The sequence below is a fragment of the Tauraco erythrolophus genome, chromosome 10 (genome assembly GCF_009769465.1).
Source record: "Tauraco erythrolophus isolate bTauEry1 chromosome 10, bTauEry1.pri, whole genome shotgun sequence".
NCBI lineage: Eukaryota > Metazoa > Chordata > Aves > Musophagiformes > Musophagidae > Tauraco > Tauraco erythrolophus.
The window spans coordinates 2,696,699-2,722,873 of record NC_141474.1 but is presented as its reverse complement, the minus strand read 5'-3'; the positions used below and the strand labels follow the sequence as shown (position 1 = coordinate 2,722,873).

Genomic DNA, 26,175 nt, shown 5'->3' with positions numbered 1-26,175 from the left:
CCTGTGTCTCAGACCACGTATACACAGCATATCATCTCCTAATATATGTAGAAATATCCTTAGTGCTTAAAATGCTGGACAATATTTCTCATTTTTTTCTGCCCCAGAATATCAGACAGCAGAGTTTTCCCATGGACCTTTTATTTTTTCCTTCCTCCCTTCCCTCCCCTGCACAGGTGGACCTTCACGTGCCAAAGGCAGCATCATTGGAAATATTAATGACGTTGAATTTGGAATCGCTTTCCTGAACGCCACGGTAACGGACAGCCCTGACGCTGAAACCAGAGTCGTACAAGCAAAGATTACAAACGTCCCTCGGAGCCTTGGTAGGCTTTTTATTACTTTCTATCACTTTTTTTCGTTGAGCCTGGCTGAATTCTGTGCAACGTCAGTTTTTACCACTTCGTTTCGTTAAGTGTCACTGAAAAAAATGATCTAAACTTCTCATAGACAGGGAGAGGACAAGAGACTCTTCAATATTTACATCTAGTACATTAATATTTGTAAAATTATTCTTCTGAATGTACCAATACATATTTTTTCTACTTTAAATCGAGTTTTACGTGCTTGTCTTCATATTCAACTCGCACTGATGTGGGTCACATAATGTTAGGGAAAAAGTTCTCAGATGTCTTGTTGCCTTTCTTTCAGGTCCAGCGATGAGAAAGCTTGTTTCTATCCTCAGCCCGGTTTATTGGACAACTGCAAAAGAAATTGGAGAAGCAATGAATGGGTTTACGCTCACTGATGCGGTCTTCAAGAGAGAAACTCAAGTGGAGTTTGCAACTGGTGAGTTACCTGGGATAGACCATCTCTTTCTAGTTTCCAGTAGGCTTGATAAGTCCTGCATTCCTTAAAAAATATCATGCAACCATTGCTGAATTTTGAGACTCATGCTCACACCAATGTTTTCTTAATGACTATGACTTGATTTTAGATACCAGGAAGAATTTCTTTCCAGAGAAGGTTGTGAAGTATTGGAACAGGCTGTCCAGGGAGGTGGTGGAGTCCCCATCCCTGGAAGTGTTGAAAAACCATGTGGATTTGGTGTTGAGGAACATGGTTTAGGGACTGTGACAGTGCAGGGTGAGTGGTTGGACTCGATGATCTTGAAGGTCTCTTCCAACCAGACGATTCTATGATTCTATGACTTTCTGAGGCTTAAATACAGCTTTTAGAGCTGTAATTTGCAACGTACACTGCTTTTATTATAGGTGTGGTACACCTGATAAAAATACGAGTATCAAAAACTGGTCATGGGATCGCAATTCAGATGCTGTGTGGCTCACACGAGCCTCTGGTTAGGACGTTTTATCAATCAATGTGCTCTTAAAATTCATAGGTGAGATTCTGCGAATGACGCACGTTGCCCGGGGCTTGGATTCAGAGGGAGCCTTGCTGCTGGATGTTGTTGTGAGTGGCCACGTGCTGCAGCTCCAGTCCGTAGTTGATGTCAACGTGAAGGTAAAGCTGCTCGAGATACCACCCTCCTCTCTCACTGATACATACTTCCTCTCTTGACTATATTAAAGCAGTAGATGCTACATCCTGAAAACTGTTTTATTGTATATAACTTATTTTAACTGGTTTAACTGACAGCTGTCAACATTGCCTTTCATAGAATCACAGAATGGTTTGGGTTGGAAGGGACCTCAAAGACCATCTAGTTCCAACCCCCCTGCCATGGGCAGGGACACCTTCCACTACACCAGGTTGCCCAAAGCCTCATCCAACCTGGCCTTGAACACTTCCAGGGATGGGGCAGCCACAACTTCTCTGGGCAACCTGTGCCAGTGCCTCACCACCTCAGAGTGAAGAATTTCTTGGAAATTCTCATCGAAATCTCCCCTCTTCCAGTTTAAAGCCATTGCGCCTTGTCCTGTTGTGCCTTTGAAAAAGAAAAGATGTTGTCAGGAAGGTAGTATTGGTCACTCAAGGTTTTTAGACGTTAGAAAAGCAGTATTGAGAAGTGTCTTCGGGGCTGGTTATCTCAGACAGGCATGTCAGGTGTTGATTTCAGCAGAGCTATAAAGGTGCATCCTTAAGCCTGTCTTTTTGGCTTCCCTGAGGATGACACCACCTCTTTTATGCCATGGCACCTTGCAAAAATTGCTGAATGTTACTGGTGATTTGTTTGCAGCTACAATTACGCGTAGTCTGGCAGAGAAACATTCCTGTGGTTGATAAAGTTGCAAAGACGGGATTATCAGATTACATCAGAGGGTATTTTGTGTTCTCATGATGCACACCATCATGATGCTGTTAATGATGAGCTCCTTTCCCTGCTATAGCATCAAACCTTTGTCTTGTGGAGACATCTGTTATGGCAAACAGTCCTATTATGCAATTTGTCTGAAACATTTTATAGAATTTGCTTTTTCAAACAATGACACTTCTCTATGAACTTGTTCAGGAATGATTAGAGAGGGCAGTTTGCGTGACCGTATGGCCAAAGGATTCTCTACCCGAATCACTCTGCCTGTTGTTTCTGGGAGATATTCTCTACTGCTCCTCGTAAGAGCTTCTGTCACTGACCTTGTGCTCCTGATGGAAGGATGGAGTTCAAAGGAACTGGTTTTCTATCTTTTTTGGTGTAGTGTAATGCATGAAAAACATTTTGCTGAATATAATACGCGGTATTAAAGTTTTGGTTCAAACCAAGTGTTTGATAATTGGTTTTACTGTAAAGGAAAGAAGGTTCTTTAAAGTGGTGTCTATGAAGGTGGTAATGAGTTAGTGGTAGGTAACCAGTGAAAATGTTTTGATATATTAGTCCCACAGTACAATAAATCATAGAATCATAGAATGGTTAGGGCTGGAAGGGACCTTCAAAGGTCATCTAGTCCAACCCCCCTGCAAGGAACAGGGATATCTCCAACTAGTTCAGGTTGCTCAGGGCCTCATCCAACCTGGCCTTGAACGTCTCCAGGGATGGAGCATCCACCACCTCTCTGGGCAACCTGTTCCAGTGTTCTACAACTCTCATGGTAAAAAATTCTTTCCTAATATCCAATCTGAATCTACCTCCCTCTATTTTAAAACCGTTACCCCTTGTAAATATGCATGAAGTTCTTGACGCTGCAATATGTAGGATGTCCGATATTTATAAATTTTTCAGTGGCAGAATTTTTCTCTACTGATTGTTTATTTAGCACACGCTGTCAGCATCTGATGTAGAATACAAAAAAAAATAATATTTAGACCTCAGAAGATTGTTATTGAACAATAATTTTGGGGGTTTTTGGAAACGCTCTGCTGTGGCCCCCATAATCAGGATCCTCAGCTCCACAACCTGCTTCTTCTTTAAAGAAATGCACCAGATGCTGTTACAATTGAACAGTTAGAGTAAAAAAAAACATGTCGCGTGAAATATGATGCTAAGGAAAAAAAACCTTTCTCAGAATACATCTCATAGCACTTGGAAATACGCTGACCACAGTGGTGTTGGCTGGACTCAGTGGCTGATGCCTGAATTTTGTCGTTCCAGGATTACACAGAAGACTATATTCAAACTGGCCCTGGGCAACTGTACGCCCATTCCACTCGTCTCTTCGCCGTAGATGGGGTCAGCGTGCCCTATACATGGAACCACACTATCACCTATGACTCCACTAAAGGAAAGATGCCTTTCCTGGTGGAAACACTTCATGCTTCCTCTGTTGCAACAGAGTACAGCCCACTGGAAGAAGCTGTGGCTTTTAAAATCCACGCTTCCATTGCAAAAGGTATCGTTCTAGTCTTTCACCAAAATAAAGCGATGGAAAAATGGTACCTTGTCTTTCTAGAGTTTATTCCCTATATTCTTAAAAGCTGGTTATAGCCTTGAAAGAGGAAATGCTGTGGAACTTTAGTAGCTTTACTGTAGATCCTGGGACTTACTATCTTGTTAATATACCCATAGACTAATGTGTAAAAGCTGTTGTAGTTTACACTTACTCTTCACCTGCAGTTCTCGTCGATGACGTCCGTTTGCATTTGCTGACGCCACTAATAGCATCACCGGTAGCTTCAGATAGTCAACCAAAAATATTTCTCAATTTCCTTGCCTGTACCTTTCATTCTCTAAAATGAAATTACTGTGGGTTTTGGGGGGGGTCAAGTGTTGGTGTTTTTGTTGTTTTGGGCTTGGGTTTGCATAGCTATTAAGAAAAAGCGTTGTTTGTTTTCTTCTCACAGCAAAACCCACCCAAATGTGAGTAACTCAGCTTTGAAAGTAAATGAAACAGTGGGGTTGCCTGTCTCAGTCTTTCTTTGCAACAGCAACGTTCTAAATGAAGTAAAATAATGATTTCCCCACTTCCCAGAGTATGAACTCATTGTGCAATTTGAAAAGCAAATAAGATTTATTTTTTTTTCCCCCCATTTTAAGCTGAGGTCTGATAAAAGGAGGTGTCTAGATCAAGTTATCATGTCAATTTATGCATAAATCTGGCCAAGCTTTTACTGAACTTGGATCTATTTCCTCCAACTATTAATATACTACTTTTTTAAAAAATTATATTTACTGAATCAAATTTCAAGCAGCAAAACACATGTGGTCTTTGAGTAGTCTCTACTAGAGTTTTTTATTACGATTCATAGTATGCAGTTGTGTTCTTCTGCAGTGACTTCCCACAATCTCTGGGACATTTGTTTAGTGAAGTGAGACTGAATAGTCTTTATTCTTTTGATAATGAAAACTTGCTGGTGGAACTTTGCCAAATGTATTAGGCTGGGATGCACCTTGCATGTGAGGGAAGCCCCCCACTAAACCCCCAGGCTAAAGTCTGGATTTTAAAAGTTTCTATTTTAGTGTCCAAGTATAATAAATCTTTTATAAATAGCTGGGCTAAAATTCTTAATGTTGAAAGGTTTTTAAAAAAGTAATAAAATGACCATGTTTTCATCCACAAGTAACATGTGCTTCCTTGGCCATACAGGAGATCGTAGCAATCAGTGCCCTGCTGGGTTTGGCTTGGACGCAACTGGGCCGTACTGCTCAGGTAATGATGTGTCAAGGGTGGTGTGTGATCATAGAACCATAGAGGGGTTTGGGTTGGAAGGGACCTTCAAGATCATCTAGTTCCATCCCCCTGCCATGGGCAGGGACACCCTCCACTACACCAGGTTGCCCAAAGCCTCATCCAACCTGGCCTTGAACACTTCCAGGGATGGGGCAGCCACAGCTTCTCTGGAAAACCTGTGCCAGTGCCTCACCACCTTTGTCATAAGAAAAATATTCTTTATTTTCAATCTAAATTGATCTTCTTTTAGTTTAAAACCATTACTCCTTGTCCTGGCCCTTTACCAGGTCCCCTACAGGCCCTGGTAAAAAAAGACTCTATACTTTTCTATAACCCCCCTTTGTATACTGAAATGCTGCAATAAGGTCTCCCTGGAGCCTTCTCTTCTTCAGGCTGAGCAACGCCAGCTCTCTCACCTCTCTAAAGCAGAGGTGCTTCAGCCCTCTGACCATTTCTGTAGCCTCCTCTGGACCTGTTCTAAGAGGTCCATGTCTGTCTTGTGCTGGGGGCCCCAGAGCTGGATGCAGCATTCAACCACTGGGATCTACATCACCTTTATGTAGAGTTTCAAATCATACAGTGCGTATTTCAAAAAGTAGAAGTTACTATTGATAAAAAAGTGTGGTTCAAAAGCAGATGAAGAAGAGGACAGTGAGCCCCAGTACCTGCTCAGCCTGCAAAGCGGTGAAGCGCTTACGTGATCTGTGGTGGAGGGAAGGACGAGTGTTGGCAACCGAGACAACAGCTCACTAGAAAACAGACTGTTCCTGCTTGGGGGATGGAGGCAAAGAGGAGGTTGATGAGCATTTTAGCTGTCTTCTCTAGATGATTGAGTCACGTTTGTTCTAGGGAACAATCGTTTTATATACTTCTGTGGATTTATTTCATTGCCTCTTGAAAGTTTGTAAAGTAAGGAAATTAAAACAAGATACACCACACCATCCAAAAAGTTTAAAGCTAGGAAAACTGAAAACAAAGTCGCTTTAAAACAATTTTCCACTGGCGGTATCGTCTGTAAACCAATATGAATTCTGAAGTTTTAAATGGAAAACGTAGCAATATAGTATATTTTTAGTAATATTTTAGTATATTTTCGTGTAAAGTCTTGCGAAGTCTCACTGGCTTTCCCAACGATTCCGTGTTGCAGATGAAGATGAATGTGCCGTGCGAAATCCTTGTTCCCATACGTGTCACAACACCGTGGGATCTTACTACTGCTCCTGTCCAAAAGGCCTCACTATCTCTGCGGATGGTAGGACGTGCCAGGGTAAGATGAGTGTTGCTGTGGACAGATTGGATACAAGAAGCCCCATGACACACCCCCGTAATCACTAGGGAAATGTTCTGTTTGGGCTGGGCCGTTTTGTCAGGATAAGAATACAATTTATTGGTGGTATTCCAATTATTTCATATCTGAATATATTTGCAATCAAGTATTTCATAGTTGATCATGCTCAAGATGCTACTTAACCTGTGTGTTTAATTTTAGATATCGATGAGTGTGCATTAGGTGGACACACCTGCCATGCTGGCCAAGACTGTGAAAATGTCGTTGGCTCATACCGCTGCGTGGTTAGATGTGGCAATGGCTTCAGGAGGACAGCTGATGGATTTAGCTGCCAAGGTATGGAGAGGGCTTTGGGTTTTGGTGTTAGCTTCCATGAACTGAAAATTCTTTCACACAACTGAAAGTAACTTTTTAAAAGATGTGTCTTCAATGAAGGTGTCTATAAATCTTCGTTATTGAGGTTGTGGGGTGTGATTTTTTGTTGGGTAGTGGGGTTTTTTGTTGGTTTTTTTTTTTTAAAAAAAAAAAAAAAAACTTTTGCTTTTTCCATCTTTAGAAAGAAATTTAAAATCCCGTTGGGAAATAACCTACCATTCTTGCTTTTGTGTCTCATGTGCATCTTCTTTTACAACCAAGTGAGAGCAGTAAACGCTTCTGAACGTCCCTCAGTAGTGTAGTAGCTAGAGCTCAACGCAGAGTCCGGAACGTTGACTCAACCCAAACACTGTTCAGGTAAATGACCACAAGACAATTCACAGCTGTGGTATCAAGGATTTGTGTTGTCCAACAGATGTTAACGAGTGTCAAGAGTCCAACGCCTGTCATCAGCGTTGCTTCAACACTGTAGGAAGTTTCTACTGCGGTTGTGATCCGGGATACCAGCTAAAGGGCAGAAAATGCACAGGTATGGAAGAATCTTTTCCTGTTCATTCCCTCCTTCCAATGGGCATAGTTCAACATTTATTCCTTGCTGTATTTCTTATCAGAAGCCTTTATGAATGAAAATCCTACTATGGATGCTATAGGTAGTGTGTGTTTCTGAATTTGCTTGTAAAGCAGAACTAAAAGCAGAGGAAGTGGGAACTGGGCTGACTGATAAATGTGCATGAAATGCATTCAAATGCTGGTTATAAATCAATATAAATAAATATAAATTACAGCTGGATTATTCTGCCCTTTAGGAACTGAGCGTAAGGAAGTGAGTTCATTTATGTTCTTGGTTTTGGTTTTTTTTTTCCTTTTTTTTTTTTAAATAAGATGTAAATGAGTGCAGGCAGAACGTGTGCAGGCCTGATCAACTTTGCAAAAACACCCGTGGTGGCTATAAGTGCATTGATCTGTGTCCCAGTGGAATGACCAAAGCAGAAAATGGAACTTGTGTTGGTGAGTAGAAGTGTTAACTGCACTGTACGGTGATGGTAAACACAGGGACAACGATGAATTTGAAAAAGAAAAAAAAAAAAAGTATCTTGGATATGGTTCATCTCAAATTATTAAAATTTGCACATGATAAAGCACCAACTTTTTTTCATTCATGGAAACATATATATTTAATTTTTTTGTAATTGGTGTTAAAAGAATAGATGTATCCTTGCTACTTCTAGTCTTCCATTGCTCTTAAGAAAGAACAGTGGGGTCTTCCTCAGGAGCTTTTCTGCTTGTCACCTGGAATTCTGATCATCCATTGACCAAAATGTTTTGTTCCAAGTGTGAATGCTTGTCTCAGAGCTCTGAATCAAGGTCACAGGTCCATGCTGCTAATCAGGGATGCTTTTAAACATAACTGATGTTAACACGTATTACCAAATGTTTTTCTCTAGTGGGATATGACAGGACGATGGATTCTGTCTCTACAGAGTAGCTGATCACATTGGAATCCTCGATGAAAAGTTTTGAAAATTAACAGAAAAAAAGCGTGGGCAAAAAAAAAATTTGTGTATCTGCTCAAAATCTGCTTTCAGATTGTGAAACACAGGTTGTGATTCATAGCACAGACTGGTACAGAGCGATGCCTAATCGTGGCACCAAGTAAGAAAAACGCATGTTTAGAGGCCAAATCTGTCTCGAGGGCCAAATTCTCTTGTGGCTCAACTGCATTCCTTCTCCATTAAGAGGTTTAAAGGTGTAAGAAGTTTCAAGAAAAATCTGACTCCTTCCCCTTGCCTGGTCACTCGCAGACATTGATGAATGCCGGGACGGAACCCACCAGTGCCGCTATAACCAGATTTGTGAGAACGCACAAGGGAGTTACCGTTGTGTGTGTCCACGAGGGTATCGGTCCCAGGGAGTTGGAAGACCTTGTGTGGGTAAGCTCTCCAGGCACATTCGTGTCACATGTTTTTTTCTGCTCCTGCTTTTGGCTGGGCGTTCTGCTTCAACGTATCCAACAATGCTGTCCCATTCGAAGACTATGCTATATAGATAAATTTGCCTTTGAGTTCAAAATTACCCATCTGAAAAAAATTGAAAATGAATAGTCAAAACTAAATGATTCCAAACAGAGGTTGTTATAGGTCCATACTTTGAAAACAAAGCCTACAAAGGTCTCGGAGCACTGGTGGATGGATGTGGCAACCTACCACTCCGTAAGAGGCTTCGTTTATAAAAATCAGGTCAGATTTCTAAGTTGCTTGGACAGTGAAATGTGTCTGGCTGTACTCTGGGCGGCGTTGATTCAAGGCAGTCAAGCAGGGAGTGATGTGGATTCCCCTACAGGAGGACACCCAAAGGAAGTGTGTTGCAAGAGGCACGATACGCCCAGAGCTCACCTCTGCGAGTGAACGGCGCAAACACGCTTACTCACCCGCTGCGCGCAGGTGGAGCGGAGGAAGCTGATAGCCTTTATCGCTCAACGCTCCCCTTTCTGGTTTGGGTGGATCACAGCAGGGAAGGAGGGTTCTTCTCAGTCCCAGGAATGCTGACCGTGTAGTTACTCCCCTGTGCTATCTACGTAGGGCCTTTTGGCAGCTTTCTCCCACGCACACATTGCGTAGCGTTCAAAGGATGCTCTCGTAGCTCAACATGGACAGCAAGAGTTCAACATATGGTGCTAGTCCAAGTGCACAAAACATTTCCCTTAGCGTTTCATAGACCTCAGGATGGCACTAAGATAATTTAGATTCACCTTTTCTGTATTTACGTAAAGTATTTAAAAGATAATAGCTGATCCACCCTGATAATAATGATTTATGGGTGTTGGTATATGACACTTGGTGAAGTTGGTTTCAGTTGCTCTCATGTATCGTATCAGAGAAGAATTCCCCCATGATAAATTCTTCAAGATGAGCTTTCATAAGTGATAAATAGCTCCTCTGGAGAACAGGATGTGTTTTTGCTTTTTCAACAACCTAAGATTTAAGCCAGGAATGTTTTGTGGGTTGGTTGTTGGTTGGTTTTTTTTTTTTTTTAAGAGATTAAATTGCAGTAAGAACCTGTTTGGCTGTAGACCAAGACATTGCTTCCATCAGGTGCTTCTCTGCTGAAATAAAATCAATCCTGAACTCCTTAACATATATTAAAACCATTTAAATTTCTGATACTAATAAGCTGGCTAAAGTCTAGGACTACAGATTTTCACAAAACACTGGCAGCTGCCCTAAAGCTGTCTTCTGCCAGCTTCTTCCCCAGACTGAAACAGAAGAATTGAACTCTGTTCCTACCTGTGCCCCTCTTACCCTGTGTCAAGTCCTTTGTGCCACAATTCCCTGTCTGTTAGACGAGGATAAGGTGCTCGTTTGTCATCACAACACCTATAGATGCATTCCTGCCCGTTTAACTAAATGACAATATTTCTGTGAACTGTGTCGGGTCTCAACGTGCCGTACCGTAGGTGGAAAGGCGTTACCGAAAGCTGTTGTAAAGCATTTTTGCATATGACACGTGCAAGGCTATCTAGAATTTAAAATCAAATGTTATTCTTCAAGTTAAAGAACGCAAGAGAATTTAGCCATTTTAGTTTCGAGGTCATTTCACCTTATTCTTGTGAATAGTTAATGGGAGTGACTTGCTGCCTTCAGGTTTGCTTGTATTGCACAGGATGATTGGGGGCCTACAGGAAAGCTGGAGAGGGACTTTTGACAAGGGCATGTAGTGATAGGACAAGGGGCAATGGCTTTAAACTGAAAGAGGGCAGATTTAGATTAGATCTAAGGAAGAAATTTTTCCCTCTGAGGGTGGTGAGGCACTGGCACAGGTTGCCCAGAGAAGCTGTGGCTGCCCCATCCCTGGAAGTGTTCAAGGCCAGGTTGGATGGGGCTTTGGGCAACCTGGTGTAGTGGAGGATGTCCCTGCCCATGGCAGGGGGGTTGGAACTAGATGATCTTTGAGGTCCCTTCCAACCCAAACCATTCCATGATTCTCTGAGCCTACGAAAGAAATTGCTCAAATTTTCACCCGTTTTCTTTTCTTATTTCTATGATACTCTTACAATGCTATCCACAACTTGTTCCAAGGACATTGGTTGTTGTAAAGCTGTTAGTGCACATACCTGTTGTCTGTTTTATGCAGGTAGAGAATGTTAAACTCAGCAATTGGAAAATAGTTGAGTGCTAAGGGAATAATGAGTTTTCTTTCCATGTTTACGAGTAATACGTTTTTCAACTTAAACACACAATGAAGGAATAGAAACTTAAAATTTGTATGAGTTGTTGTTGCCATATGAAAAATGAAGCTCTCATGTTTATGACACCTGACAGTATTAAATCTCTGATGATATTTCAACTAATATATAAAGTTTCAGTTATGTGTTTGTAAATAACAATTGGAAAATACTGCAGTACTCTGCAATAATTACCCCTGGATTTCCAACTCTCAAAACATTTAGTTATCAATATTCCCCAAAATTCTTTAAAACTTAAAAATATATAAAGTGTTATACACTTACTAAAAACACGATCTAACATTCTACTACATTTCTGAACAGTATTACTTTTAAGATACCATTATCATGTGCTTTTGTCTTGGAAGGTTGCAAACCATGCTCAAAATACTATGGACAGAAACTGTAATAACTCTAGCTTCATGGCATTTTTACAATAAAAATGTAAAGAACACACATTTTCCACTAATACGAAATAATTAAACCCCTATTGAGTCACTATTAAGATCATCTTTAAATTTTAGTAAAAACTTGATACACAATAATTAAGCCCCTATTGAGTCACTATTAAGATCATCTTTAAATTTCAGTAAGAAAAAAAGGTTTCTAATATGTTGTCAATTATAGATATGTCATTATATATGTTAATATCAGGTTGTTTCTTTCTGGTCATTGCAGAGTTGCACATTCCTGTTTGGAATTAGCTGATTTTTGTCTTTTTCTAGTGAAGAACGAATGTAGGTTTGTAAAGGAATACCATATATGTCACATTTTCAGCTGGGCCTGAAGTAACTCAATGAAAATTTTAGAAAATTTCTTTCTGGTAGTTCCAGAGCATCTGTGGGAGGTCCTGCAGTGTCCAAGAGCACTCGTATTTATTTTATTTTGTGTGAAGGACACTCATTGAGTTGTATCTTTAAACCCTTTACCATACTTTGTATGTTCACTACTCTGTTTAGGTTTAAGGGTGGATATTTACTGCTAGGGTTGGTCAAATTACTTTGGATTACAATTGAAAGGGAAATGACTTTAAAAAACAAAAAAGCATTCCTTAGGAAAGAAAAAATAATTCTATTTTTTTAATTGTACAAAAGTGAACTAATATTTACCGTTAAGTCTCCAACCTTTCAGAGCCGGAATGGCCAATAACAACCTGAAAGGTCCAAACATACCTGACCTCCTTCCCCTGCTGCCCCGTGACATGTCCTGGAGACCTGATTTTGCCCTTGATGCAGAGTCCAGTAACCATGTCGGAGCTTTTGAGTTGCCCTTAGTGCCAGCCTGAGCCAATTCCTAAGGCTGTGCTTCTCCAGAACGCTCCGTGTTAAGTATTTTTCCTTAAAGAAGGGCTTGACAGCTTCTCCCACCCATGTGAGTTACAACAGCCTTACGGGAAGAGTAAAGGTGTATTACTGGACAGAGTAACTGCCTCCTTGGCGTTGGGTTCTCTGTGGTTTACTGCCTTCAAGATCTCACTTTTATGCCTCCAGTTTGTGCCACAGACTGGGATAAGTGTGTATGTACGTATATACCTATAGTTACGTGTTGTTTGTTTGTTTGTTTTTTCTCCTTTCCACATGGTTTGTTGCTCTGGATCATGTCTCATGAGCAGACATTAATGAATGTGAACAAGTGCCTAAACCTTGTGCCTTTCAATGCACCAACACCCCCGGCAGCTTCAAGTGTGTCTGTCCACCTGGGCAACATTTATTAGGTGATGGGAAATCTTGCGCTGGATTGGAGAGATTGCCAAATTATGGTGCCTATTACAATAGCTATAGCTATGCTCAATTCTCCCCTCTGAGAGACAACCATCAACCTCAACAGTATTACAGGCACTCCTCAAATCTCTACAGCTCCTTCTCAGAGTATAGAAACAGCAGAATACCTTTCTCCAGGACGAGAAGGAACGTTAGAGAAACTTGTCCTGAAGGCTATGAGGCAAGGAATGACAGATGTGTAGGTAAATGTCAGTCCTATCTATGCAATTCTCTTGTTTTGGTCCTTATTCTTAGGTTACTGTTTCATATATACCAGGGGCTGGTTTGTGATGCTGTGATTTGTTTGGGTTTTTTTTTCATTTTACCTCGATAAACACTCAGTTCTGCATGTTCTTATCTCCTGAGCACGTTGTAGCAAAAACGTTTTCAAACCTCCTCCTTGTAACCTCTGGTTTTCATCGTGTGTTTGCAAATTATTTCCCACTGTTATTCTCCTCCTTCGGATTACAGTAGCTCAGCGCTGTGAATTTTCTCACGCTTGGAAAGACACCAGTAGATCTGGTCAAGTCCTGGGGATGTTGCTTACGCCACGCTCCCCCCGATACACTGATAATCTGGTTCAAAAAGGTTTTGATCAAAGATGTTCCACTTGAGCACACTACAGGACAGTTAGTCACTGCCGTACGGGCAGTAGAAGCAAAAGCTTTTATTTTATCTGTAGTTACGAGACGTAGCAGGTTGCAACGTAATTCCCTGAGCATGGAGAGACCGGTAGTAAGTAACCAAATAGTGGGGATTGTCCAAAGTTGTGACAATGACAGCACTGCCACTTCTTTTTCCCTGCAGAGGAGAGCAGGGTAGTTTCAGTAAGTATTTTAAGAGGTGCAAAGCCTCAGAGCATCCTCTGAGGTCGACAGGAAACAAAGGTGTTCAGCACCTCCAACTATCTCAGCTCGCTTCCTTCTCACTCCAGGACCTTTCCTGAGGTTTTTCAGTGAAATGCTGCTATTTTCATGAGTGCTGAAAATTTAATTCAGCACCTCGTGACAGTGAAAAGGAACAGCAGCCTGTGCTGTTCGCTGACTGATTCCTACTAAATGTGAAGAAATTAAGAAGTTAAACAAACAAACAAACAAAAAAAACCCCAAAGCTATTGCTCAGAAGCTCGACACAAAGGACAGAAAATGAGGTCATCTTTTGAAATATGCTTCTCTTAAGCCAGATTTTGCCAACTTAACTCATATTTTGAGTATCTAAAGAAAGAAAAAAAATAATTATTCGGTTATTTTGTGATGATACTGCTGAGTTCAGGACTAAGGGTACCGCAGTCTGGGCCTTACTGGAGCTCGTCCCAGTGCATTTATGGTAGCAGTTTGTGGTGCTTTAGCACCACTTTAGCTTTAGCACACCTTTATGTGCCTCAAGCTAACATATATGCCAGTGATGCTTCATAGGAGGCACAGTATCCTTCCAGGATAAAGACAGTGATCTACAGCTAGATTCTAGCAACCAGGATCCTTGTCAGAATTATATATACATAAAATATATAATGTTGAATAGATACAGAATATATAATGTTGAATAGATACAGAATATATGATGTTGAATAGATACAGAATATATGATGTTGAATAGATACAGAATATATGATGTTGAATAGATACAGAATATATGATGTTGAATAGATACAGAATATATGATGTTGAATAGATACAGAATATATGATGTTAATGTATGAATATATTTTTATTAATAAAAATTATAGCTAGGCAGACATCAAACCTTGTATTTACATCTTAAAGACATTTCAGTAGTCATATACATGCAGTTTGTTACGGGTACAGCGGTTTAACTGCAAGACCCAGGAATATAGCCACCACTGGTGACAAGGTTAAGCTAAAATCTGTCATCTTCACCCCAGCTTCCAGTTTGAATTAGTTAATATTCTTGTACTTCCATTTCACTGGAATAAACATCTAAATATAAAAATTACTGTTTAATATGAAAAATACACCCAAATTATGCTTTTTTTTTTTTAAAGAAAGTTCTTTTAGCAGACAACCGTCAGGATTTGATAACAACATACTGTAAATTTCTACAGCCACATTTATTTCTCTTCTGTGTTTGCATTTTTATTTAATGCAACCCCTGTAAAGCAGATGAAGAGAGGGGAAGCAAAGACCTTCCTTCCACTGTTTTAATCACGCACATCTTAACTCTTGCACGAGACTAATTCAAGTAGAGTCTCTATTGCTCTCCTGAATTAGGCAGGCATTTCAAAAGAAATTGCAATTATATATGATGGGGGTTGGAACTAGATGATCTTTGAGGTCCCTTCCAACCCAAACCATTCCATGATTCTGTGATCTATGTCTAAACCGCACTAGTCTGCTTCGAAAATGTTACATAAAGTGACCTGGTACTTCTCTATTTGAGAAGGAGATTAAAAAAAAAAGTGAAATAGAGCATTTTTGATAGTCTTTCCAGATGCTGAGCTTAATTCATCCCTATGGCATGAGGAAGAAGAGTTTGGAAGGCAAACAGCTTTGCCTGAGGAGAGATTAACTGTAAGAACAACTCCCCCTCTCTCAAGGCTTCCTCTGGCGAGATAACTCATGTGGACATTTCCTAAGGATATTGCCTAAAACCTTATTATCAGGCAGCTCAGGTTGCATTTGGGGACAAGGCCCCATTTGTGTAACCCCGTTGATGGGTACAGATCCTTCCTGCAACCCTCTCTCAGGCCTGGTCTCCTCCGCTCGAATACGCCCTACGGCTGCTATGAGAAGAGGGGAGGATCTCCTCAAAGCTGGCTTGGATTATTCCCAAGTCCTAAAGGTAAGGTGTGAAAGGACGTGCTAGTCTTACACGGTCAAGCCCATCAGAAAGCAAGACCTGGATGACTTCTACCAACTCTGTCTTGTATGTAAATAGGACAGAAAATACGTCGGTTCCGCACCAGGTTCAAATAATACGTGTTCATGTTTCTTTCCACAGACATAGATGAGTGTGAAACCAGAGACACCTGTCAGCACGAGTGCAGGAACACCCTGGGAAGTTACCAGTGTACTTGTCCAGCTGGTTATCGCCTTATGCCCAACGGCAAAACCTGCCAAGGTACGGAGATCCCTTCGAGCGTTCGGAAATAGATTTGCGAATAAAAAGGATATGGTTTAATGGGAATTAGGGACGGTTGGACTCGATGATCTCTAAGGTCTTTTCCAACCTAGAAATCTATGAATCATCTATGAAATCATATTTGATACATGGATAAGCCACGAATTCGCTATGTGAGATTCAGCAGTCAACATTTCAAGTTTCACAAGTTTTCATATTTCGCATTTTAACGTTTCCCATATGAAACACCCACAAATTAGACTCTTGCAGCTTCTTTTTCTCTGAAGTTTCCTCACATGACCCTACACCACACATTGAACTCCAGGCAAGTAGGCAGCAGCTCTGGGGTCAAAGGCAGTATAATCCTTAACCCACCTCTGCCAAAAAAAAAGAAATCTGTCGGATTTTCTGACCCACGACATAAATACATAAATAAAAAGTTGCCCAGTTGTCTCTGTACATGACAAGACCACTACGGTTCCTGTTGGACCGTGGCCGGAGGGCAGCTCTTGCACAGCGGTGAAACGCCAACAATCAAAAATGCATGTTACTGGAAATACTGGCTCCAGTGTCTCAAACAGCGAGACAGGACTCTGGAAGGCTTCACTGGGTGACTCTGCCAGCTGCTCAGCCTTTACTGGCCCAGCTAGTTTTTATCTGTTAAATTCATAGAATCATAGAATGGTTAGGGCCGGAAGGGACCTTCAAAGGTCATCTAGTCCAACCCCCCTGCAAGGAACAGGGATATCTCCAACTAGATCAGGTTGCTCAGGGCCTCGTCCAACCTGGCCTTGAACGTCTCCAGGGATGGAGCATCCACCACCTCTCTGGGCAACCTGTTCCAGTGTTCTACAACTCTCATGGTAAAAAATTTTTTCCTTATATCCAATCTGAATCTACCTCCCTCTATTTTAAAACCATTACCCCTTGTCCTATCACAACCGGCCCTCCTGAACAGCCTCTCCCCATCTTTCCTGTAGGCCCCCTTGAGGTACTGGAAGACCGCTATAAGGTCACATTCATCTTAGTACCAGCGATTGATTATCTGCATGTTTGTTCCGTTCAGATATCGATGAGTGCCTGGAACAGAACGTTGATTGTGGATCGAATCAGATGTGTTTCAACATGAGAGGCAGCTACCAGTGCATAGACACACCTTGTCCACCAAACTACCAGCGAGAGCCTCTTTCTGGGTACGTTTTGTTTCCAGCCCCTTTTCCCCCACCCCAAGCTTGGGTCCGTAACCTGTATTCCTTAAAGAAGAAACTTCCATTGACACCAGTAAAGCCCATACTAGCAAAAGGTAAAGCGTTGATGGTCAAGATTATCAGCTGCTAGAGCAGCAGCGTTCCAGGTTTCCCATGCAGCAGAACCATAAAGCAGTGGCCACCGGTGAGCTGGTGGCTCTGAGTGTCCATGCAGCATTTTGCCATTAATTCCAAAGGAAATAGCACTGAAATGTTCCTTCAGTAAACGAACGCCAGCGGGCAGCGCGCTGCGATTCCTTCTGCTGATCCAGCATCATTCATTGTCACTTCTGGAGTTGCCTTTGCATCTCAGGCTTCTGACTTACCTGTCTCAAGGCCTCACTTGCCATCGTTTTCAAAGCATTTAAAATAGTCATGAAAATAATGCTACAGGTCATAGTAAGATTTATTTTTGGTTTAAGGTACTCTGTTTTTTTTCCCCTGTTCTGGAATAAAAACATTAATTTCTTTTAATCTCTTAATGTATGCAAGGAAATGGCTTGCTTCATAGTCAGAAACCATCTTTTGTGATCAAACTGAACTGGAATGACATTTGAGTTGAAATGGGTAATGCTCTCTGACCTCTGTTAGCGCTAACAAGCAGAGCTAACAGATATCTCCTAGTTTGATTAATAGCAGTAAAATCTACTTTGCCCTTCTTCATTCCCAATTGTTTATTTTGGGATCTAACACACAGAGACACCTCAAACGGAGCTGCCCAGTACATTTTACACCAACCTTTCCAACTCTAATGTTTTAAGAGCAAAGTCACCAAAACACACACCGTTGACTTCAATGACAAATCTTGCATCCGATATCGTTACGTTACCTCTTGGTACTTTCTGAGATGATCCTGTTGAGGGAAAATGGGACGTTAAACTGGGCTTCAACTTTAAAGGGACAATGGATAAAGAGCACATGAGCGTGTTATCCGTATAGAGAAGTTTTAATCCGCGTACTGCAACAGAGTCAACAGGGGAAGGATTTCTCCTCTCAGAGCTATTGCAGTCCTTGGGCCCTCATGCCATCTCCCTGGGCTAAAGTGCTCTGCTTGTTCCTAGGTTCTGTCTCAAAAACTGCCCGGCCAACGATTTGGAGTGTGATCTGAGTACCTACGCCTTGGAATACAAACTCCTTTCCCTCCCTTTCGGCATAGCTGCTGGTCAGGATTTAATCCGGCTGGTTGCCTACACTCACGATCAAGTCATGCATCCAAGGACAACTTTCTTACTGGCGGACGAGGACCCAGCCATCCCCTTTGCCCTGAGGGATGAGAACTTGAAAGGAGTGGTGTTCACCACCCGACCGCTGCGCGAGCCCAAGACTTACCGCATGGGAGTCCGAGCCTTCTCCTACAGCGTCGATGGGAACGTTGAGTATCGGACAACTTTCATTGTTTATATAGCTGTGTCAGCCTATCCCTATTAACCACCCAAAATACTTGACAGTGACCACAGTATTTTAACCACGTTCCTAAATGCCGGTGGGTATTACCGCTTCCAGCCTGATCCTAACTCCTGCCAAACAGTTGTGAACCACGTCACTTGGAAACGGTGCTATGCTCTCTTCTCGTTTTCCCTCCTTCCCCAAGGCTGCCTGCCCACTCCCGTTATTCCAATTCAAGAGGAAAACCATGGCTTAGAGGACCTGTTACCACTTGCTTTATTTATTGCACCGGAGTAGTCATTTTCCACAGTTTGTTCTGAAAAGCAGCGGAAAAATCAAAGTATGAGGTGAAGTAGGTGGTCAAAGCAGTAAGCAAGGAGCAGCCTCTCTTGAAAGCAACTCAAGAAAAGCCTACCCAGAAGGAAAAAAAAAAAAACATAATTTCAAGTGGCCTGCATATTTTAAGGGTTGCCAAGTGTTTTACAATTTTTATATCTATTAGATTATTTTTTTCTTATCAAATACCTGATAGAATTAGGGCTGAAATATACTGTCGTGTGCTCAAAAAACCTGAATGCCACTGCACCTGATGGTTGCAAATGCTGAACCGAATGATATTAAAGTCTGTTTTCAGCTAAAGAGTCTACAGTAAAATTTGGAACTGGTACATTTGATTTCCATGCAAGTTTAGGGATTTTTTTTTTTTTTTTTTTTTTAGAAGAAAAACCAACATGGCTACTTCTACTTTCTACAGCAGGTATTTTATATCTTTCTTTTTTTTTCATTCTGACATTCTGGTATAGCCATTTATTTAGCGCGAAACCATATCCATTTCAGTACTCCCAACTCAGTTAAAATATGTTGGTTTTTTTTTTTGCAAACGGACCATTTTTCTCCAAAGATGATGTAAGTTTGGTTCAATAATGTCAATACACTGTACACAAGTAATTTTGCCAAGATGTATTCTATTTTTATGAAAGTGTATATATGTTTTTTTTTCTATGTGCATTTTCTACGCAGTATCTCAAGAGTGTTTTACAGTTAAGTTTGGGTAAAAGGACAATGTCAATACATTGAAAATAACCAAAATAAAGGTTTCCATTGCCTTTGAGATGGCTGTGAGTGTTATCACTGAAAAAAAATTCTTTCCCATTTGTAAATTGCCAGCAGAGAATGCAGAAGGTAGCATGCCCAGCAAACCAGGGAGCTCCCTGCACAAATGCAGCCAAGTCTCTTGTGTTTTTCTACTACTGGCTTCCCCACATCCTTCAGTTTTCCAAAAAGAGTCAGGGAAACTGGTGCACTTACCGTAAGACCTCTTATTGTGTTGAGAGCCTACTGCCTAGGAGACATCTCATTTCCTCTGAGGAAATGCATTTTGTGAAGAGTTAATTTTTTTTATTGCATACAAAGTCAGTGCTCATTCACACTCAACTCATGGGCAGACATGAAATAAGTCACTATAATTCCAATGCATTTAAAAAAAAGAAAAAAAAAAAAATCATTGAAGGGGGTTAAGATTGGAGCCCTTGGAGCCTTCTCCAGGCTGAACAACCCCAACTCCCTCAGCCTGTCTCCATAGCAGAGGTGCTCCAGCCCTCGGATCATCTTTGTGGCCCTCCTTTGGACCTGCTCCAACAGCTTCAGTCTCCCTGAAGCTCACCTCCAGGTGAACACACATTAGATACCAGCAACCCGCGTGCTGCCTGAGAGCACCCATCCCGCTCGTGTACTGCAGGAAACATCCTGCTATGGCTGAGCCTTGCCAGGGCACAACAGGACCCACTCTTCCTCCCGCAAACAGTCCTTGCTCATGAAAGCCTACAGGAAATCACACGCTAAGATGCAGCACTTTGCAAAAAAATTGCACGATTCCTCCCAAATATACAGGGAAAACAAGTCATCAGGTGAGAACAACGCTCGGAAAAGGCAGGGGCCGCAGTGCTTGACTGATAAATGTCCACTTGCCAAGTAAGATCCAGACGGCCATTGCTAAACGAAGCAGAAGGATAACGAGCAAAGCGGGTGTCAGCTCACATCAGCGCGGCAATTACAGGCAGGGCTCTGCTCTCGGGGTGCAAGTGGGAGCTCTGGTACCCTTTGACTTCAGAGGAATTTCTGGTTCTGGCAGCTCAACTCTAAGGCTGGTGCCAATAAAACCTTGGCATGTTTCAAGGCCAGGTTGGACGAGGCCCTGAGCAACCTGATCTAGTTGGAGATAGCCCTGTTCCTTGCAGGGGGGGTTGGACTAGATGACCTTTGAAGGTCCCTCCCAGCCCTAACCATTCTATGATTCTATGTTCCAACCTTTGAAATCCACGGCTTAGCTCCTGAGCCTGGAACCCAACTGCTTGCTCCCGGCTTGCGCGCGGGCGGAGGACAGGATACGCAGTGCTGCGCGGGGAGGTCCGTGGGGCTGTGGGTGGTGTATCTCCCAGGCAAAGAGACACAAAAGCAAGCTTGTTGAGCATGTTTCCATTTAAACTAGTCCCTGCCGAGGTGCTGTGACATCCAAACATGTAGACATAGACAATTGAGGGCTGCTGGGCAGGTCTCTTCCTGCAGAAAGCCTGCGGGCAGGCGAAGGCTCCTCCAGCCTCCTGGGCTTCAGCCTCTGCTTCAGACAAGAATTTTGATTCAGCACCACGCTGAGAAGTCAGACGCTGAAGGCTGGACGTTTAGAACAGCTTCGACACCAATGTCCACTGATACTGGAAAGCCTCAGCGTTCCATGGCTTGCTCGTATTTCTTGCTGGGAAATCAGAGCCAGTATCAACTCCTGCACGTCCAGCAACACTCACTTCATGTGCTGCTGCTCCACATGAGCTATGAGATGCCATCAGCAAAGGACTGACTTTGTCCTTTCTTTCCCTGGACAGGCTTTTTGAGGTGCAGGGTAGCTCTGGGTGTGAGCTGAGACAGAAAGGAAACACCGGAGCGTGCCAGCCGGTTGTCAGAATTAAACAGGGCTACCAGGCACCGCGTGCCCACAGCACGGCACTGACAAACTCGACATCCAAGCACGGTGCTGAATAACAGTAAATGTAACCCCTAACTGGCAAGTGGATTTTTTCATAAACACATTTTCACGTCTGGGCACAGTTAACACAACTCCAATCACTTTTCAGCTCGTTGAGTTCAGCTGTTGAGCATCTTCAGCCTACAACCGGTGGTAGGCACAGCTGATCCTTCTGGTTTGGTAAATTCGGTATTAGAAAGGGAAACAAAGAATACCTGCTTGCAAACAAAGACATAGGGATAAAAAAAAAAGTGTTCTTTAATCTTTTACACAGATTCAAATTATTATCTATGAACAGCCAAATGATGGAACATCAGAAACGTCATAAACAGTTCAGATTTCAGAGCAAAGGTTCAGAAGTTCTCTTAAGTAATGTTGCGCAACGGTGGCAGGTCATGATGGTCGTGGATTCAAGGGGGGACCCACCTCCATGCCACGTGGCTGGAGAAAACCAGAGGAACTTTTGATGCACAGGTATCTCCTTAGGTCAACCTCTGGGAGAGCAGGAGGTCGCTGGCACATAGGACATACACACGAGGGGACTGAGAAGAAATTGTGGGTCCAGAACGAGTGAAATCTGGCATCGACAGACAGCTGTTACATTTACCATGGGGTTACTTCCCTGCACAGAATCTCAGAAAAAGCTGCAGCAATGCAGCTCCAAACTGCCAACGTGAACACTTGGCATCATGTAAACCAGGCTACATACCGAAAACCAGGATGTGTCTAAGGAAGAAAGGACACTCCTTGCATTACTTCAGTGAGACAGCAAATGGCATCCACAATGCTGCCATCTACCTTCTGCTCTCATCTGAGTTTGTCCCAGCTGCCAAGGAGAAATTTTTCATAGACATCCCCCACCAACGTATCACGGAACCCAGGAACCAAGGTATTTAGACCTAAAGTGAAAAAGATACATAAATTATCGACACGCGCCAGCTATCTGCAGTAAGGGTGAACATTACCCATCTTACTCACCATTCCTCTTGCACTTCTCTGTGCCAAACACTGATGCAAAGACAGTATTTTTTGTAAATTGGTTACAGTCCCATGAGCCAAGGCCAAGGATGACACACCCCCCCCCCCCATAAAAAGCGCAGCTGAACGTTCAGTAGCACGCTACTATGGCAGTAAGGACATCACTTGGTAAAATGAGTTCAGACTTCCCTCAGGCAGTCTGCAGATGATTCACAACTGGGAGGAGTGGTGGAGACCATTGATGGTTGCACTGCCATTCAGAGGGACCTCGACAGGCTGGAGTAAAGGGGAAAGGAGAACCTCATGAAGATCAACACAGGGAAATAGCCCAGGAGTAACCCCAGGCACCAGCACAGGCTGGGAGCTGACCCGCAGGAAAGCAGCTGCTTGTCCTGGTGGACACCAAGTTGAACACGAGCCAGCAATGTGCCTTCATGGCAAAGAAGGCCACCAGCCTCTGGAACTGCATTAGCAACGTGTAGTGGAAGATGTCCCTGTCCATGGCAGGGGGGTTGGAACTAGATGATCTTGAAAGTTCCTTCCAACCCAAACCATTCTATGATTCTAGGATTGCCAGCAGGTTGAGGGAGGTGACCCTTCCCCTCTGCTCAGCACTGGTGAGACACATCTGCAGTGCTGTGTCCAGTGCTGGGTTCCCCAGTATGAGAGACACGGACATACTGGAGCAAGTCCAGTGAAAGGCTATAGAGATGATTAAGGTACAGGAGCATCTGACATACCAGGAGATGCTGAGAGAGCTGGGATTGTTCAGCCTGTAGAAGGGAAGGCTTGGGGAGCGCCTTATCCATGCATCTGAACATATGATGGAAGTCAGGTGGAACCAGATTCGTCTCAGTGATGGCCATGGGAGAAGAAGCAGGAGACATCCACATAAACGGTTGCTCCAGTCTGACATGCAGCAGGTCTTCAAATATTGCTGTGAGATACCCAGGAATTAAAAGTTGGGGTTCATACAGCTGATCTTTTCATTGGTAGGGAAGGAGAAGACAGTCTGATGGAAAGATAACCTCAGTTAACTTTCCACTGTATGTGAGGATTACAAAACTGTGGCCCTTTTGAGACTAAGAACAAGTTGAGATAATTTCTTGGATAAAACATGCATAAGAAGCAAAAAAAATGGTATAGAAAATACCATTAGAAAGATCTTACCTAAAATGGGAAAAGCTAGGACTTAAAAGTAAGGACTGCAGAGTCCTTCTTGTTCTTGATAGCTTACCTAAGCAGCTTGCAATTTAATTACACGCGGCAGGCTTTCTCCTTAGTACCTTCTCATCCCATTGGAAGTTGTAGATGAGTTTGCACACAGGTCAAGAGAAGAAATTTTGAGTAGAATCTCCCTCAAGCATGATTTTTTTAAAAAAAAATCTGTCTGCTGCCCATGAGATCACACAGTAAACCATCTGAGGACAAATCTGAAATGGTGGAGAGATTATAAGTAGGAGATAGGCTGACAAGATGTTTGAATCTATCACCTCTTCAATCCCTCTTCTGCTTAAAGGGACTGGAGAGGGACTTTTTACAAGGGTGTGTAGTGATAGGACAAGGGGCAATGGATTCAAACTGAAAGAGGGGAGATTTAGATTGGATATAAGGAAGAAATTCTTCCCTCTGAGGGTGGTGAGGCACTGGCACAGGTTGCCCAGAGAAGCTGTGGCTGCCCCATCCCTGGCAGTGTTCAAGGCCAGGTTGGATGAGGCTTTGGGCAACCTGGTGTAGTGGAGGGTGTCCCTGCTCATGGCAGGGGGGTTGGAACTAGATGATCTTTGAGGTCCCTTCCAACCCAAACCATTCTATGATTCTATGATTTTGAATCCAAACCTTGTAAATCACTGGGATTACATCAAATTGATTCATCCTTCCTCATCACTGTCCGCTCACAGAATTAGCTCACAAATCTTCGCGTATTTACCAACCGTACCGGTCAGGTTGCTTTTCTGCACTCTGGCCCTGACTGAAAGAGAATATTTGTGGTTTGCTTACTGGTTCCTCTGCAATGCTCTCAGCGATGTGAAGTCTGATAGAGAACCTCAAATTGGGTGTAACCCTGCAGAGCCTTTGCCAAAATATTACCGCTAACATTTCGCAGCTCATGTTTTGAAAAGATTTTGGATGCATAAACGATGTTGTCCTTCAGTAGATGAGGCTGTAGCACAGAAGGGGTTTGTGTTCACCCACTGAAATGCACAGCAAGGTTGTATCATGGCATTTGTGCCATGTGCAGTAGCTTTACTGCAGACAAACAAAGAGCCAGTGATTACCAGAGAGGCACATCAAACGAAAGCCCGTCAGAGCCGTGCTAAAAAACCCTGAGTGCCTTCAAATTGGCCACCTCATCTAATCACGATATCTTAATCATATAAACAGTTCTCAGCAGGTACTAGGAACAAGAGAAAAAGTGAAGTTTTGCTTCGAGCTGATGTAAAATGAATTTTCCTGGTGGAAGTTTGAAAACAAAAATCAGAACAAAAAGGATACATCACAAAACGAATTACTACAGTGAGAAAAAGAGCATCTGCAGAGCAGCTAGTAAAAACAGCCTGCGTTTTGCCAAAAAACCAGCTTTTTTTGAGAAGTTGTTACGTGAGCAGTCAGGTTCAGCAGTGAAGTTCAGCCTCTGCCAGACTGGTGGTTGTTTATTTATAAAATCCTGTTGGTTATCTAACTAGACCACACAGCACTGGTTTTGCTCTCACCTTGTGCTAGAAATGGATTAATAGAAAAGAACAGCCACTGGATCTCAAGCCTGCAACGTGGCTCTCAACCAGTCATGCTAGAAATTGGAGACACATTCATGATCTAGAGACATTTGAATAACTTGATCATCAGTAGATTTTTACAAGTATTTGTATGAGTGAGAACTGGTCTGCTGTTCCCTGACAGGTGGATAGGTGGAGGGATGGAGGGATGTTAAACCTGACAAAACCAAAACTGTCTCTTCCCTGGCTTTTCTATCAGTTTTTGTTTCTTTCAACAAATGCTTCTGATACTCAGATACCCAACCTGGACATCTTCAAGTTAGCCGTTTGGGCTGAATTACATTAAAGTCAAGGATTTTTTTCTTCAACATCATAACAATACAGCCTTAAAAGCTGTAATGACCATTATAGGATGAGTTTTATATGCCTGAGCATCCAGAGCCATCTCTCCATAACAGCAATAACCTTTTCTCTGAGCATAGTGAATCCTTTTTTTCCCCACCTCCACTAGCAATAATTCCGATTGCTGCTACAGAGATCTTTCTCTTAGCCTAACAATATAAGCTGCTACTTCTTTGCTTTCAAGTTCTCTAAAGTCTTTCTTTTCTGTCAAGACACAGCCTTGCTAGACTTTCAAATATCTTTGGTCTTTCTCTTAAATCACCCTTTGTACTCAGCAGAATTCCCTGCACACACACACACAGAAGCACTTCACTTTGCTCTCTCAAATCCTCCTGCAGAGTACCCCTCTGGTAGGGTGTCATTCCAGGGAAAAGACAACAAAGATGGTGAGATGCAGAACTACAGGAACAGAGTCTAACATTTTTTTCTGTAGAAGCTATCAGAAAAATTAGTTTTGGAAGGTATTCAACATCTTCCAGTGTAGCATCATGTTGGTAAACTGTGCTTTTATAATTATTTCCCTTATGAAAGGGTTGATTATTGAGTTGTTTTTCTTTTTTTCAGTTTTACAAACTCTGTATCTAAAGTCCAGATAAACTCTATTCCATCACAGACAGAAAATGTGCAAGATGTGTGTGCACGGATTTTCGGTCCTGTTCTGCAACGTGCTCCTAGGGAAGGGGCAGGGGGTTCCTCTGGG

The 26,175-nt window shown here is 42.4% G+C and overlaps 1 protein-coding gene across 1 annotated transcript in view; it reads left to right on the top strand.

Moving 5' to 3' along the window:
• The window catches only part of HMCN1 (hemicentin 1), a 201,735-nt gene extending 183,334 nt beyond the window's left edge, over window positions 1-18,401 (top strand). The window contains exons 94-107 of the mRNA XM_086617855.1: window positions 177-326; window positions 652-789; window positions 1,343-1,464; window positions 3,488-3,725; window positions 4,920-4,982; window positions 6,151-6,270; window positions 6,493-6,627; window positions 7,082-7,195; window positions 7,549-7,674; window positions 8,469-8,597; window positions 12,501-12,851; window positions 15,607-15,726; window positions 16,793-16,919; window positions 18,035-18,401. Coding sequence (XP_086473981.1) covers window positions 177-326; window positions 652-789; window positions 1,343-1,464; window positions 3,488-3,725; window positions 4,920-4,982; window positions 6,151-6,270; window positions 6,493-6,627; window positions 7,082-7,195; window positions 7,549-7,674; window positions 8,469-8,597; window positions 12,501-12,851; window positions 15,607-15,726; window positions 16,793-16,919; window positions 18,035-18,401 — 2,300 coding nt within the window. The remainder of the gene's footprint in view (window positions 1-176; window positions 327-651; window positions 790-1,342; window positions 1,465-3,487; window positions 3,726-4,919; window positions 4,983-6,150; window positions 6,271-6,492; window positions 6,628-7,081; window positions 7,196-7,548; window positions 7,675-8,468; window positions 8,598-12,500; window positions 12,852-15,606; window positions 15,727-16,792; window positions 16,920-18,034) is intronic.
• Window positions 18,402-26,175: the final 7,774 nt, after the last annotated feature.